General features: G+C 40.9%; 2 protein-coding genes across 2 annotated transcripts; both read right to left on the bottom strand.

Annotated features, from left to right (window-relative positions):
* Window positions 1–1,073: 1,073 nt before the first annotated feature.
* Window positions 1,074–4,430, bottom strand: LOC114553274 (dentin sialophosphoprotein). Its single transcript, XM_028574510.1, has 2 exons — window positions 4,112–4,430; window positions 1,074–2,842 (listed from the first exon to the last, which is right to left on the bottom strand). The coding sequence occupies exons 1-2, from the start codon at window positions 4,415–4,417 to the stop codon at window positions 2,570–2,572; spliced, it is 579 nt and encodes a 192-aa protein (XP_028430311.1). The 5' UTR covers window positions 4,418–4,430; the 3' UTR covers window positions 1,074–2,569.
* Window positions 4,431–4,483: 53 nt separating this feature from the next.
* Window positions 4,484–11,410, bottom strand: LOC114552864 (uncharacterized). The gene is made up of 8 exons (XM_028573960.1): window positions 11,173–11,410; window positions 10,865–11,053; window positions 9,830–10,018; window positions 7,858–8,046; window positions 7,541–7,678; window positions 6,239–6,358; window positions 4,989–5,135; window positions 4,484–4,816 (listed from the first exon to the last, which is right to left on the bottom strand). The coding sequence occupies exons 4-8, from the start codon at window positions 8,005–8,007 to the stop codon at window positions 4,484–4,486; spliced, it is 888 nt and encodes a 295-aa protein (XP_028429761.1). The 5' UTR covers window positions 8,008–8,046; window positions 9,830–10,018; window positions 10,865–11,053; window positions 11,173–11,410.
* Window positions 11,411–16,662: the final 5,252 nt, after the last annotated feature.

Raw genomic sequence — 16,662 nt, 5'->3', positions numbered from 1 at the left:
GATATAATATATGTTGACCTGGCTCAAGTTAAACTCTTTGTGAAACATGAACAAACCCAAACAATGAATGCCATAGAACTTTCTTTTATTATCCAGTTTGACAGTCAGTTATAACAGGAAAGGAACATAAATAAACTACTGTAAAGATTTTCTTCGGGGCTACATGGTTTTGATTGGCACATGAACTCCAATACTTACCGATACCAGCCTTTTAGGCAGTATCGGAAGGCTTTTCCAATACTGGTATCGACATCAGAACATCTCTAGTACGTACTGCACACAATTTGTTTTCATCCGAGCCCTTATGTCCCCAGCACTTTTAACACACATTGACGGCCTTGGAAATGCTCCAGTACAAAACGGTTCAAGAGAGTGAAAATTCTGCATCTGTTCAATGTTGAGAACACAAAACCTTTCGAACCCAAACACGCACGTTGTAGCTTCTGTGCATTATCATGACTGTGCAAAAAATAAAACACACACATATACACATTAATTGCGATTAATTGCATTGTCATAGTTAACTCGCAATTAATCGCACATTTTTATCTATTCTAAATGTCCCTTGATTTATTTTTGTCCCATTATTTTTTTTTTCCTTCTTCATTTTAATGCTCTTATCAACATGGAAAAGTGGATCGGCTTGCTTTGTGCAAATGTTTTTTTTTATTGAAAACAACATTGGCATATACTGTAGTGTTCAATTTCAACATTCTTGTATTGCATGTGAAAAAACTACAAAGTTTGTTAGGCCAAAAAGAACTTTAATCTCACGCTAAAAAAAATTACGGCGTTAAAATGGGTTTGCGTTAACGCCATTAATAACGCGTTTAATTGACAGCACTAATATATATATATATATATATATATATATATATATATATATATATATATATATATATGTTACTCTTTAACAAAAAGGTCTATCTCTGTAGGGATCCTTTCCATAAGGTTATCAAAAACATCACTTTTAGTGGACGAAATCAAACATAAAAAACATATATTTGCCCTGTATGATAACGTTGGAGCCCGGTTCGTTGCTGCCGGTTACAGCGTCCTCGTTCAATACTGGACCATTTTCAAAGATTATGTATATTGGTCACCTAGACACCAATGCATGGGGAAATAGGGTCCAGGTTGAAAAACTACAACGAAATGACCCTTTAACTGCCTCAACTCACCAATGGTCCGACTCATTTGAAGTTATTTTATTACGTGTACAGAATACAGAGAAGCACTTGTTGGTTAACGATGCTAATTAAGGTAGTATGTATAAAATCAAAAGAAAATCACGCAAACAACAAGAACGTCAGTTTTTGTGAGGCGCACAAAACATTTTTTTCACATTTCCAAGGCAATGTTGCTGCCAGTCTCACCACGAGCATTTACAGTATGTTCTTGTTCCATGTGAGCATATGCGCAACACTAGGACTTTAAAACTCATGTATGTCAGGCAGCAGTTGAAGTGCCTCTCGGCAATAATTGTTCCTAGCTGCTTTGTTTGTAGTGAAGCAATTTGAATTTCTAGAGGCAGATAGTCCTCTGTCCATCACCTTACACGATGGAATCCTCGAAGTCCCGTTCTAGTCAAGCTAGTTTAAGGAACCCACTAAGAGTCCATCTGTGTTTTGACTGGCCTGGTCTTCAGCAGGGCAGTTTCACTCCAAACTGGTCCAATACCGGCGTTTGGTCAGTGGCCCTCAGCGTCTGATACAGACGCACCATTTAGTGCCTGTATTAGACGCACCCGGCGTTCAACTAACTAACTAATTAAAACCCACACAGACTCATTGCCTTTCTCTATGGGGACCGATCATGCTTACTATTGTGCAAAGGCCTATTCTGAGCCAGGAAAAACCCTGGCAACTACTGTAGTGCAAAACTCCTGATTAGTGGGAGAGGTTGGGGTTGGTGGATGGGTCAAACAAACAGACTTTTACCCAGGAGACCGCTGTTTGCGTCCCGCATGAAAGCCAAAAGTAAACGCTGACTTTTTAAAAAGTTATGGAGCCTATGCAATAACTTTATTACCTTACGTTCCTTAGGTAACGTAACGCCACAAACGCAAGTTACATAGCAAAGGTTTAACCCAAACCACCATCTTTTCCTGAGCCTAACCAAGTACTTTTTGTTGCCTAAACCTAACAAAGTAAACATAAAACCAAAATAAACTTGCGTTTTGAGGTTTAATTTTTTTTTTCAAGAACACTGCATGTAACAAGCGGAAAGTGACTTGCGGTCACCGACATGTCCATAGCGGACGCTAAAGCGGTTTCTAGAGCACCATAGTTTGAAGCGTGGGGCCACTGAACAAGTGTCGGCATTTGACGAGTAAGGAGTGAGAATGTCTCGTCTTCAGCTGTTTGGGGTAAGTCTAATAGTTCTTTAAACATGTTTTGTTTAAAATGCGTGCGGCCTTTGAAAGATTTCACCCTTGCAACCATGAAAATCACAAGTCACGGGTGTACTTTGTGCCTTCATCTCTCATTCCCCTGTCTGGCATTGCCATATTATCAGTCATTACATACATGTAAACAATATCAGGGAAGCGTGTGTTGATCCAGCGAAGCTACTCTGAGTCAGACTGGAAGGTTGCAGGTGAAGGGATGTCTGGTTCATCTGATACGTCTGTTGCGTCTGATGCGTCTTTGTCTGGTTCGTATAGTTCGTCTAGTTCGTCTATGTCTGGTTCGTCTGGTGTGTCTGATACGTCTGTTGCGTCTGATGCATCTGATGCATCTGATGCGTCTTTGTCTGGTTCGTCAGCTATGTCTGCAGTTGGTGCAGTGTCCCCATGTCCATGCTGCGTGTGCTCTGGTGACATCCCGTTTTCAGTGCTGTCCTGTGAACACATGAAGATAAGAAGAACTATGTCACACGTGATAGAATTTTGTCTTTTAAAAGGGCAGCCTCAAATGACATAAAAAATAAATACAGTATAAGAACATAAAAGATACCTATAAAAACAATGACCGTACAAACAGCGCAAAAACAAACGTAAAACTGAAAAAGTAATGGAGCAGGATATGTGGCTATTTATTTATATGTTCAGAATGGGTGGAAAGAACAAAGAGTACAAAAATGTTTAAAAAAAGTACTACTACTTTCATGAACTTTTACTTAAAAGGACAATTCCGGCGCAAAATGAACCTAGGTGTTAATAACATATGCGTACCGAGTTGAACCTTCTCGGATACTCGCTACTTGGAAAACAGTCATGACCAGACGAACGCCATGCAACCAGTAACCAGTAACCTAGCTCAAACACAGCGTTCGTGATTTGACTGCTCATGACTGTTTTCCAAGATGGCGTCCGCATGTAAACATTAACACTACTGTCTTTATAATCTAACTTTTTAATAAACTGTCTGTACACTTACAAAGTTCTCAATGTTTTGGTTTACATGTAGGGACCCTCATTATGCTACAGTTGAAGTGTGTTGCTATTTTGAGCCTTGTTAGTGATATAGAAATAGTGATTTACCCAAAGGGGTAAGCCAGCCTCCACAAAGCGTAGCTCCTATGGAGCCATTTTGTTGCCAACAAGCCGTCACGGCGTCACATTGTCCATTTCCTTAACTGTCTATGGATTTACCATGTGCCCCGAAAGCTACCGTTAGCAGCTAACCTTTGCGGTAGCTTGTTTAAAGCTAGAGATGCATTTGATTAGCATGAAAACATGTCCTAGAGAATGGTCGATTTGGTACACGTTATTAACCCCTAGGTTCATTTTGCGCCGGAATTGTCAAGTACAAGTAAAATTACTGGTATAAACATTAATTCAAGTAAAAAGTAAAGAAAATTTTTTTTACTCAAAATTAACTCAGAATAAAAGTTACTTAGTTACTTTTTAAAAAACCTCTGCTGGGGATTAGGGGGGATGGGGGTTGGATTGTACTGACTTTTTCCGGGTGTAGAGTTCTGTTAGGGGGGGCTTGGGGAGAGCCAATTATATTACCAGTCTAATTTATTATCCGGGCAAGTTTTGTTTTGTGTCCGATGGTGAGGACATTGTACCAGGTTGAGTAGATATAGTAGAGGTTGTTACACAGTACTGACAATGTTTTCATGTGGTGTACCGACACAACATATTTTTAATGTTTTCACTTGCCTGGGATTCATCTGAATCCGTGTCTATCGGCGGTATAGTGAACGCTGCGTCTGCTCCTTCAGAGGCCGCCTTTGATGCTCTGTCTTTGCATACATTCTCTGTCCATTGGAAGAAGGTTTTATTGTCCCATGCCGGTCCCATTGCTTTCAGCTTTGCAAGAGCCATCCCGCTAGTTATGCACACACCCACTCGATTTAACCATTTAAAACGTCTTCTTGAGCCACTATGGCACATAACCAGAGCATTCGTGTACATATGTGCTGACATTGACTCGCAGCGTGCGTTCAGGAGTATCGCCCCAGCCATTGGTAATCGGTATTTATTAATCCTTCTGGGGGTTAGGGGCGTATTCTTGAAGTAGCGGTAGCAGGCTCAATGGAGACAGTGCTCGCAAGACTGTAAAAACTTGAGAAAGGTCGGTGCGTTTGTCCTCCACTCTTCAACAACATTCATCCATTTAAAGTTCTTTAGGTCTTCGATGCTGGTCCGTCGGAGAATAGATGTGAATTTCCGGCTTGTTAGCTTCTTGCACTCGTTTCTGATAATATTAGTCATCTCGTGGACCATAAAATCAAACATTCCAGGGACAGACAGAAGTGCGTGTGGGATTCTGTGCAGAGTTCCTTGAACAATGTGGTGGAGTACCCTCTCCATGGGTCCACAGACAATCCGACTTTTTAGGGATTTTGCTGTTCTTATGGTGACCTTTTTGAAAACAAAGGATTGGAAACGTGTCAATGATTAGGCTGTACGACTGTCACCATTTTCTTTTTCAGCACCAACAAAAGATTGACACATGATTTCCATAACTGCTTGTCATTACATGTCCAACATTGGATGTTCAGTGTTGTGTCTGCATTTCCTTTTAACAACAAACCTTTGATTGCTTTTTCATTGGAGGTTTTGTGCTTGCAGACGGTGTTGGTGCACCACGTCCCGACGACCCGGCTTTAGTTGTTGCAGGGAGAGGCGACGGTGTGCTTTGACCAGGTTGTGTCGTGGTATAGCTGCCATCCAGTTGAATCTAAATAAGAGGGAGGAAGACTCTGTTATTATCATGGAAATGGTAACATCAACCCTCATCCTACCACTTCGGGTACCTGCAGACCCCAGAGGAATACTTTTTTGTCATAGCTCACAGGTGCTTTATTCAATCATTCCAATTGTTCATGAGTCTGTCAGGCAATTTGTTCCTATGGACCAAAAAAAGAAATAAAAGTTGCCTTGCCTAGCCCTACAACCTCCTTGTCTGTTACCAGGGCATAGATAACCCTGTTGTACCTGTCTGTTTTAGAGGAAGTCTAAAGTTAACTTAAACGCAGTGTTGTGGCAAAGTCATCTTTACTCAAGTCCCAACTAAGTCTCAAGTCATTTGGTCCAAGTCACAAGTTATTTTCTTTGGGGCAAGTCAAGTCACAGGTTATGTTAAGTTGAGTCCTTAGTTAAGGGAAGTCAAGTCCCAAATCAAATCACTTTTTTACACCCAAGATAAAGCACTATTACCTGTAGTATCAGCTCTTTTAGGGTTAGAGATAGATTGAGGCAAGATATTAGTAGGATCTTTGATGTTACGTGTTGCCATAGCAAGGAGTTGGACTGACAGCCAGTCATCCAATCATGACAAACGCATATCAGGGAGCTTTTTGAGTCGTCCAATCACGATTCACAGTTTGCGCTGCTGCCACTGCATAGCGTCTCAAGTCCCCATCTCTGCTTAAACGCACTACGACAGCTTTCAGCTCTCCTTTATATTCTATCGCAGCGGACGTTGTTTGCATGGAGGTTTGAAAAGTGTAACCACACTTGCGACTGCTTTACCGGCATTGCCGTGACTTACTGTGACTCTAACAAGCTGCAGAGGCGATGTAATGTTAGTTTTTGTCCTCTGTAGTTGCAACGTAATTTGGTCGGTAACCTAAAAAGTACAGAGTTTGGTACCCAACCCTAATTGTAATTGGGATAAAAGCCGCATGATGGTGGTTTCTTACAGGAGTTTGTTCTTGTATGTTAAATATGTTGGTAGGATGAGGGTTAACGTGTGGGCTAAAGTAGATTGAAAAGACAAATTAGATTCAATTGAAAAGGAAATGAATGAGTTACTATGAAGGGGGATGAAATAATACAAACCAGCAGTGGTTGTAAATTCAGGGCGGGGGCTCCGCCAGCAGAAGTCTGGACAGTAGGTTGCATCTGAAGCTGATCAGTCTGGACCAGCCTGGTCACACATTCCTGGATTGTTAAGGCCGACTGTAAGCAAACAGAACAGCTATTAATTAATTAATGGCAGTGTCTACGGAGTTAGTACATTCGTGGATAATTTTAAAAAGGCAGAGTAAAGACTGATCTAATCAACACAAAGTGCTTATTGTAAAATAAAAACACCAGCGCTACCCATAGATGCTTCTCCTGAGTGTAATTAATTTTTCCCAAACGTGGAATCACAATGAACTGCAGCACGGGACTTGAGTAAGATTAAGCTTTCCATTAAAGGAACAGTTAGATTTATATCTTGTCATCATCTACTCACCCCCATATCAGCCAAAGCTCCATTTGAGGTTTGGGTCTACGTAACATACAGCCCTTCGTTTTTGCCCTTTTCAGAACACTAAAGAAACAAGTGGGGCTGTAAGGATCTGGTATACAGTAATTCAATGATTAATGATCCAACAGCATCGATGCAAAGTGAAAATTGCTCCCACTTTCTGTTTATTCTTTTTATTTAAAGAATAACTTGTTTTTCATTTAAATGTCTAGAAGAGTTTAGTAATCAAATTGTAAAATCCTTTTTGAGTTGTCATCTATAAATGGGCATATTGATAATGTCTGGTATCGATCCCAGGACCCTGAATTGAATCAAACCATATCGTGGCAGATTTTGTGATATCAGCAAATATCGCATCGTTCTCCAATATCGCATCGTTCTCCAAAGAATTGATACAATACGGTACTTGGATTTATACCCCTAGAAAGATCTATTGGCTTCAACTTGTTTGCTCGCTAACTCAATGTGTGTTATGAGTAGAGCTGGATTTGAATATTCAGAAATGTGTTCGATGGATAGGTATGCGATTTTCATTTTTGAATTTGAATATCAATTTTTGGAGAAAAAAAAAAAACGTGCATGCAGGCTGAAATTTTTGCTGTGGTGTTTTGTCGGCTAACTTATGCAGCGCTATGTCCTTCATCTCAGCCAAGAACGGAGAAGGAGTTTGTACGGGTCTGTATGGTTACACTGCATCAGCCTAGTGTCGTTTTCAGGCAATTTGAAGCTTCCAATATTTGCTGTTTATAAGTACCGAAGTGTCGAGGCTCCAAAAATTGGTATTCGGTAAAGCCCTAGTTACGAAGACACACAAACTAAGAGTTTTAACTGATATGTGGGGGAGTAGGTCATGATGGAATATTCATTTTAAAGTGAAGTTTACAAACCAGAACTGGCTGTGAATGCGGTACTGCTGGGGCCATGGTAACAAGAGTCTTCCTCACTGCTCCGTCATCAGACGACAGGGCCGTAGGCTGAGGTAGAGGCTGGGGCTGAGACCCAGGTTTCAGACTACAGATGGCAGACTATAGTAGAGAAAATGAAAGACATGACACGGTAACACATTTTAACTCGGCTTTGACAGTCAATACCAATTTCCATGGCATTTTATTTTGAACTGAGATGGTCTTGTTGCAATTTAAGAATATCTATTAGCTCATTACTTGGCAGGGTTTCTACAGGTGTTGTAAAACTGTAGGCTAACCTTAACTGAATCTGCAGACCAAACTACTGGAATGGTAGTTGCAGGTTTCTTGCCAGCTGCTTCATCATCAGTAGTCTGAACAGTTGGTTGAGGTGCATGCTGGGACTCCAGGTGGAGCTGGGATTGGGGCTGTGGCCTGCTACAGCACATATCCACAGCTGGATTTCGTGCTGTCTGGCTCACAGCTGCCTACAGTTTACAAAAAAAGAACTTCAGCATAGACAGAAGGATGTGACAGCTATTTTTGGTATTTGTGTTACGTGTTAACAACACATGAGATCAAATTGTACAAAGTGAGACGGAGAGCGTTCAGTAAATATAGTAAAAAAAGTGAATAAGCAAAATGTTCTGAGTGGCAGAAAATGTTTCACAGTCTGAATTATTTGGTAGTAAATGTAAGAACATTTGTTTCTCAATTAAATATTAATAAACGTCCGTAACATTCAAGCCATTGCCAAATGAGTTGCTACAAAGCTAATTTTGACTATCAGCTGCACACAACTCTCTCTGGATTTCTCAGTACGGCTATGTCCGGTAAATTTTGCACGCAGAAACTCAAGTGAAGATAATTACCTCTTCTGAAGAGTCCATGTTTTTTTAAACCTCTGTGTCCTCCTTGGCTACTAGCAACTGTGTGGAGAAGGGGTGGGGGTGGCGCGCGGTCATGGAAGGATTGTATCATAATGTTGTTGTCATTACTTAGAATTCCTCACGGGGGAGACAGAAACAACGCACTTTAGCTTTAATTATTGCACTTATGTTTCAAGGGCCCCACATATGCCATTTTCAACGCATTCTCATGAACGGGTTTGTACGATATTGTACAAAAATGTACGCACAACAATTAAGTTTGGGAAAAAGATTGTGCTTTGAATTTAAACACTCTCTGGTAACAAACACGTGTTTTCTGCTTATTATGTGATGGGCCTGTTTCACTTGATGCAAAGGTTTGTTTTTGTGATTAAAATAAATTTAAAATATTAACCTAACATCCGTCTTCCTGAGTGCAGAATTGCGGAAATGTGTTTATAGCTTTAATTGACAACGAAACACGTGCATATCAGGCAGACTGCATGCCGCAGCGCATTGAGCGCTCAGAGCGCAACAATGGAAGATGTTAAAAAGAAGTTGGCCTCAGGAGATTTTAAAACCACCAAAAATGAAGGAAAGTCTATATTTCCACATAGTTGTCAAGGCCGATAGTGATGAACCTGTTGGTTATGTTCAATGTAGGGGTTGCGGAGTTATCATAAAATATGATAGCAAGAGGACTGGGAATTCCGCCACCCAGCGGCATGTGGATAACCTTTGTAAGTCACCTGGGCTACAGCGGCCGAGCATTGCTGCCTTTGGCATATGTTAATTTTATTTCAATTATATGATTGGGCCTCTTGTGTGCGCCTGTGTTAACGTGTGCTTGTTGCCCCATGTGCGCGCTCACTCTGCTGATGCGCTCATCTGTTGAAATTTCTGAGTGCCTTACAGTTGCTCAATAAAAGCGGGCTTTCCACACAAACAAACGTAGCCTACATGTGTCATTAGTATGAGAAAAAAATTTGATTTTAACGGTGCCGGGCCGGGCTCGGACATAAATCTCTTGATGCCTGTCGGGCTCGAGCCGGGTTCAGTCACGGTTCTGTCGGACGCGGGCCGGGCTCGGACAGAAAAATTCGGCCCGATCCCACCCCTAGAAGGGAACTCCGCTCCCCAGCTTTACAGCGCTCTGTTTTATAACCCACCCATCCACCCTGACCTCCTCCCTACGTGGTCCACAGCATTCTTATGCGCCACACTGGCAGGTGTACCAGAATAGTCATGTAATAAAAAATAAAAACTATGCTGAGAGTCTCTACTGTGCTTTTTTTTTTTTGTCATTTAAGGGCACGCTGATTCTGTCCACTGCTGTCAGTGTCAGACTTTTGACAAGATTCTCTGCAAGACTTCTACATGTGTGGTGAAACTGTTGGCTCACCTTAACTGAATCTGCAGACCAAACTACTGGGACTGTAGTTGCAGGTTTCTTCTTCACTGCTTCATTATTAGAAGCCTGAACAGTTGGCTGAGGTGCATGCTGGGACACCGGATTGAGCTGGGATTGGGGCTGTGGCCTGCTACAGCTTGCCTCAACAGCTAGATTTCGTCCTGTCTGGCTCACAGCTGCCTACAGTTTACAAAAGAAGAATTTTAGCATAGGCAGAAGGACTTAAGTGACAGGTATTATTGGTGTTTGTGAAACTTGTTAATGACACATGAGATCAAATTGTACAAAGTGAGACTGGGTATGCAGTAAATATGTAGGTGGCAGCAAATATTTCACAGTCTGAATTATTATATTAAAAACTGTTGGAAAATTTGTTTCTCAATGTAATTCTTGCATTTAAAGGTGCACTATGAATTCCTGCATGACATCACTTCTATTGACGTTCCAAGTAAATATCAAAGAAAGCTTGCCCCTCCCCCCCATGTTTCCGTAACTGTCATGACTAACTGACTAACTGTCACTAACCCCCACCCTCTCCCCCCAACCATCTTGTCGGTGATTGGCTGGAGTGGTTTGTTGTATTTTGGTGCACAGCCTGTGCCCCTAGTGTTTGTTTGACGTTTACGACCTCTGTGTTTCTCCCGAGACCGGGATTTTTCACAGTGTATTCAGGGGGCAGGCAGCTAGCGGATCAAGGAGAGATGCCTATGATTTGAGACAAGAATGAAATTGCGCTGAAATCATGTAGGAACTCATAGTGCACCTTTAAGTTTTCTGGATACACCATACTCAAACATATGCATACATACTGTGGCTGAGACCAAGGTTTCAGACTACAGACTGACGATTACAGTACAGACAGAAAGAAGAAAGAAATATTAACACATTTTAACTTGGCCTTGACTGCAGACACCAATTTCCATGGCATTATATTTTGAACTAGGATGATCTAGTAGCCATTTAAGAATAACTATTAGCACATTTCTTGGCAAGATTTCTACATGTGTGGTGAAACTGTTTGCTCACCTTAACTGAATCTGCAGACCAAACTACTGGAACTGTAGTTGCAGGTTTCTTTTTCACTGCTTCATCATTAGAACCCTCAACAGTTTGCTGAGGTGCATGCTGGGACTCCGGGTGGAGCTGGGATTGGGCCTGGGGCCTGGTACAGTTCGTCTCAACAGTTGGATTTCTTGCTGTCTGGCTCACAGCTGCCTACAGTTTACAAAAGAAGAATTTTAGCATAGGCAGAAGAATGTAAGTAATGGGAATTATTGGTATTTCAACTGACATGATGGGTGAGCAGGTCATGACAAAAAGTGAAGTTAACAAACCAGAACGGGCTGTGAATGCAGTGCTGGGGGTATGATGACAAGAGTCTTCCTCGCTGCGCTATCATCAGATGACAGGCTATTTGGCTTAGGTAGAGGCCGGGACTGAAGCTGAGGTAGAGGCCGGGGCTGAAGCTGTGGCTGAGGCCGTGACTGAAGCTGTGGCTGAGGCCGTCTCTGAAGCTGTGGCTGAGGCCGTCTCTGAAGCTGTGGCTGTGGCTGAGGCTGTGGCTGTGGCTGTGACTGAAGCTGGGGCTGAAGCTGTGGCTGTGACTGAAGCTGAGGCTGAGGCTGTGGCTGTGGCTGTGGCTGTGGCTGAAGCTGTGGCTGAAGCTGTGGCTGAGGCTGAAGCTGTGGCTGTGGTTGAAGCTGTGGCTGAGGCCCAGGTTTCAGATTGCAGACAGCCAACTACAGTAGAGAAGATGAAAGACAAAAAATTGTAACAAATTTTGTATCTTTGCTTATGTGCTTTTAAGCTTTGTATGTGCTTTTTTAAGCTTTTTTTCTCTGTGTTTATTTACTTCTTGTCTGTTTTCTATTCCAACCCAACCTGCCAGGGACTACAGACTGAGATGGTCTGGTAGCAATTTGAGAATAACCATTAGCATACTTCTCTTCCTACATTTGTTTTGAAAATATTACCTACTTAAATTTCACACATGTATGCATGTATGCATGCAAGCTTGCTTATGTAACCCATAAGCTAAGTTAGGCTGTGTCTTTAACTGCTTGTTAATGTTCGCCGTAAGCTAAGTAAGGCTGTGTCTTTAGCTGCTTGCTAATGTTACCGGTAAGCTAAGTTATTCTGTGTCTTTAGCTGCTTGATAATATTACCAATAAGCTAAGTTAGGCTGTGTCTTTAGCTACTTCCTGATGTTACCGGTAAGCTAAGTTAGGCTGTGTCTTTAGCTGCTTGCTAATATTACCCATAAACTAAGTTAGGCTGTGTCTTTAGCTACTTGTTAATGTTCCGCATAAGCAAAGTAAGGCTGTGTCTTTAGCTGCTTCCTAATGTTACCGGTAAGCTAAGTTAGGCTGTGTCTTTAGCTGCTTACTAATGTAACCGGTAAGCTAAATTGGGCTGTTTCTTTACCTGCTTGCTAATGTTCCCGTAAACTAAATTAGGCTGTGTCTTTAGCTGCTTGCTAATGTTCCCCGTAAGCTAAGTTAGGCTGTGTCTTTAGGTGCTTGCTAATGTTACCGGTAAGCTAAGTTATTCTGTGTCTTTAGCTGCTTGATAATATTACCAATAAGCTAAGTTAGGCTGTGTCTTTAGCTGCTTGCTAATATTACCCATAAACTAAGTTAGGCTGTGTCTTTAGCTACTTGTTAATGTTCCGCATAAGCAAAGTAAGGCTGTGTCTTTAGCTGCTTCCTGATGTTACCCGTAAGCTAAGTTAGGCTTTGTCTTTAGCTGCTTGCTAATGTTACCCATAAAATAAGTTAGGCTGTGTCTTCAACTGACTTGGTGGTGAGAGATCATGACTGAATGTTCATTTTAAAGTGAAGCTAACAAACCAGAACTGGCTGTGAATGCAGTACTGCTGGGGCTATAGTAACAAGAGTCTTCCTCACTGATCCATCATCAGACGACAGGGCTGTTGGCTGAGGTAGAGTCTGTGGCCCAGGTTTCAGACTACAGACTGCAGACTACAGTAGAGAAGATGACAGACAAAAAAAATACATTTTAACTTGGCCTTGACTGCTGCAGCTACGAGACGAGATTTCACATTGCTGCAGCTTCAAAAGAATGTAACAGCATTACATTTTCTCACCATGCTATTTTGTAAGGTTGTTACATTTTTAGTAGGAGACTGGGTTGGCTATCAATATGCGGGAGATTCCCGGAACTTCCGGGACAGTTGGGATGTCTGGATAAACATATAAAGGCATAAAAAGGAAAATGTCCTCCCGTTTGGCGCGCCCCAGCTGTCACGTCTCTATTCCCCACCAGTGGGGCGCGCCCCACACTTTGAGAACCGCTGATCTAGGGCAACCAAAGGGCTAGAACCGGCCCTTATATGTCAATGGGTCTAGCTACTAAATGTAGTAGCTAGCTAGCATAAGCTACTTAGTTACAGAAAACCCTGTCCCCATTTTTACAGTATAATCACGTGTTTAATACTGACACGTTAGTTTCCCCTCATTAAAATCACATCATATGCAGTCGCTGTTTAGCCTACCCTACGCCCACAACTGACAGTTAGTTTCCACTTATAAAATCACATCATCTGCAGGCGCTATTTACGCCTACAACGCTGTCGCTAACCCAGTCTCACGGCAATTTTGAAGACTTCAGCTTCTTCAGACCGACAGGATAAAATCTGGGTGGGGAAAGTGAAAGAGCAGCGCTTATCTCTCCCTCATTACCACCACTGAGGTCCCCTTGAGCAAGGCCCTTAACCCCAACCGCTCCAGTGGCCAGCAGATCAGACTGTGTTGGGCAGATTCCAGGTATGAATGTGTAACTGTGTGGATGTGACAGGTCATCGTTGCAAATGAGAATTTGTTCTCAATCGACTAACCTGGTAAATAAATAAAGGTTAATTTAAAAAAATTTAAAAAAGTTTTACGTTCACTAAATAGCCTAACTTGATTAAGGCATTCTAGAACAGCTTCCCCTATTCAGTAAGAGGTTGTAAGCAGGTCCCTAGTGGAAGGCCTGAAAAATATAATCAGGCCTAGGCTATACCGAAATTATATATTGCACAAATGAACAATATCCCAGTCTTCAAGCAGTAGTATATTTAAAGGTTATTCGTTTGCACAAAGAAAATAAAAATAAATCAAAGAAAAAGACCTGGTCCCATAAAGGTGCAAACTCAATTTCTCCTCTTAAAAATAAGTCGAATTAAAATGCTCAAGTTGAAATTAAAATAGCATGGATTGTTTAAGCGATAGCCTATTTTGCCTACAGTATATAAGGCTATTGGTAACAAATAATAAATGAGTTGGATAAAACAAGCTGAAAGAAAATAGAAACCATACCACAGATTTCGTTTGTTTCCTCTGATATTTTGTTCTGCAGTGAGTCATTTCCTACAGCCTCTTTAGAAAGTGGTTGGCAGACAGGATTTAAACCCCAAGCAACAACAGAAGTGTTGAAAATGATAGCTCTAACAACAGGTGTGGTTTATTTAGCTTATTTTATGGTTCTGTATTAACATTCATAAAACTGTTTTTTAACGGAGCGCGACGAGGTGCCTAAAATATAAGACATGTTTTCAGTTATTTCACACTTTTTTGTTAAGTACATAATTCCATATGTGTTCATTCATAGTTTTGATGCCTTCAGTGAGAATCTACAATGTAAATAGTCATGAAAATAAAGAACGCATTGAATGAGAAGGTGGGTCCAAACGTTTGGCCTGTACTGTATGTTTAACTGTTTTTAACTGCTCTTTAATGTTTAATTTCTTATACTGCACTGTAACTTTTAATTTTTTTTAAATTGTTTTTATGTAAAGCACTTTGAATTGCCTTGTTGCTAAAATTTGCTATATAAATAAAGCTGTCTTGCCTTGAAAAAATACGACAAAATAGGCTATAATAATAATAGGCTAATAATAATAATAATAATAGCTTAAGGTTACATCTAAACTGCTTTAAATCTGAGGCCTACTGAAATGAATGCATCTGTGCACAGGAGGGTAGAAAATCGAGGCCAGAAATGCACCCAGTGTTCGAACTACACCGGGGTCGTGCGCTTGCGACTTACAATGACTTACAAAGATACACAACAGCTACAAGTGTTACTACAGGATTTACCCAATTATACTTTATCGACAGGAATAGATAGGTCAAACTGCAAACAGCCCAAAATAGTCTATAAACAAAGCATTGGGCTGTCTTAAGAGATTTCACATGAACAACGGTTAAAGTTACTCAGGCTACGGAAGAATACCATAATTCCTCCGTTCAATTCACCCCAGCTTCCATTCCTTAAAAAACAGCCGCCGTGAGACCGGGTTGTAATGTGACATTTACACGTAAAAAATAATGTGACATTTACACGTAAAAAACGAGAAAAACATCTCCGTGAACACGTATCAATAGATTAAGAATAACGTGGACATTTACACAAACTGCCGTGAGACCGGGTTGGTATATCGACTCTTCCAGTATCTCCACTTCTGGCTGTTCTAATGTAACGGGAGAGAGGAGCAAGAGGGGTTAGGATCATCTTCAGCCAGAGAGGACATTATCTCTTCAGCTTCTCCTTGCGTTGTCACCAATTTCTTAGTAAAACCAAAATGAATTAAACTGCCTTGTTTTCTTTTTGCCATGGCTATATGGTGCTTAGCCTAATGCAGAATTGGATTTCAAGGACTTTGCGCGCCGATTAATGTCCTCCAACGTTTATATTTTTTCTATGAATCTTTGAGTTAGCATGCACTAAACATGAGTTGAATTTGCACCGCCGCGCCACCACGCCTTGACGCTCATGTATAGTACAGTATATAGTATGTATACTATAGTAGCTATAGCCTAGTTATCTTTATTGAAGTGAAATAGGTTCAAATCGCCGACATGCATGAATGATATTTTTGCAGTTTTACACGATGATCACATTACACAAAACTGAAATTGCACGTCAAAATGACACATTGTCAATATTTTTAGAGACCCCCCCAAAATTTCACAAATCACGTTTTCAGGGGAGCCCATGTCTTATTAAGGGGAGCCGAGCTCCCCCTAGCTCCCCTGTAGTTCGCACCCTGAATGCACCCACACAGCCTACCATTGTTCTGGCCGTGGGTTGTTTTGTCACTGTGGCATGATGCAACAAGCAGGGGCGATTACAGGATTTGACTTGCGAGTGATTAAGATTGCCACCTCTGACCTGTGTTCAAAAAACTCACATTAAATAAAAAACGATGCCATTTGCTATACCTGCCATCAAAATGGCAAACCTATCTCCAGCCTGGTTTTAATTTTTCTTTGTAAAATAGTCTATAGAATAGTCTGTAAAAAATATACGCTTATTCCACATAAACTACTAAAACTATACAGAAAAAAAAAAAAAAAAAGATTCAATTTTTAAACACAGTTTAAAACAGTAGATTGCAATGACAATTTTTTTCAATACTTTTAACAACTTTCCTAAACCCTAAGCAGTTAGCACAACATCTGTAGGCTATCCTGCATCCGGCATCCTGTAGGCTAAAGAATTAATTGTACATTTCTTCTTGCATGCTTTGACACAAAATGCATACTGTTAACACACATTTAAAAAGCTTGAACTTCTTTTACACACAAGATCAACCAAGACCAAAACAATGGATGTTTACTAAAAAATTTAGAAAAGCTTTCACACTATGTCAGAACAGATAACATCATGTTCTAAACCTAACTTATAGGATAAAGTCAAAGTGAACAGCTGTTTATATTGTAAATTGAAACACAAATATATCCTCTGCATTTTATTCCATTTCTATAGAGAAACAGCTGACAAAGTTGTGCAAATAGCCTTGCCAGAGAAGATACAGTAGA

This window comes from Perca flavescens, chromosome 3, assembly GCF_004354835.1.
Source record: "Perca flavescens isolate YP-PL-M2 chromosome 3, PFLA_1.0, whole genome shotgun sequence".
Classification (NCBI taxonomy): domain Eukaryota; kingdom Metazoa; phylum Chordata; class Actinopteri; order Perciformes; family Percidae; genus Perca; species Perca flavescens.
Note: the sequence above shows the minus strand (reverse complement) of the source record. Positions and strands in the feature narration are given on the sequence as shown.

What these genes read in the sequence shown, in the direction of transcription:
- LOC114553274 (XM_028574510.1), bottom strand. Translation starts at nt 4,417, where the DNA reads ATGGCTGGGGCGATACTCCTGAACGCACGCTGCGAGTCAATGTCAGCA. An exon ending in CGGATTCAGATGAATCCCAG is followed by an intron (nt 2,843 to 4,111) that starts GCAAGTGAAAAC and finishes ATGTGTTCACAG; the next exon opens with GACAGCACTGAAAACGGGAT.
- LOC114552864 (XM_028573960.1), bottom strand. Translation starts at nt 8,007, where the DNA reads ATGTGCTGTAGCAGGCCACAGCCCCAATCCCAGCTCCACCTGGAGTCC. An exon ending in TGAATTTACAACCACTGCTG is followed by an intron (nt 5,136 to 6,238) that starts GTTTGTATTATT and finishes CCTCTTATTTAG; the next exon opens with ATTCAACTGGATGGCAGCTA. An exon ending in CAATGAAAAAGCAATCAAAG is followed by an intron (nt 4,817 to 4,988) that starts GTTTGTTGTTAA and finishes GTTTTCAAAAAG; the next exon opens with GTCACCATAAGAACAGCAAA.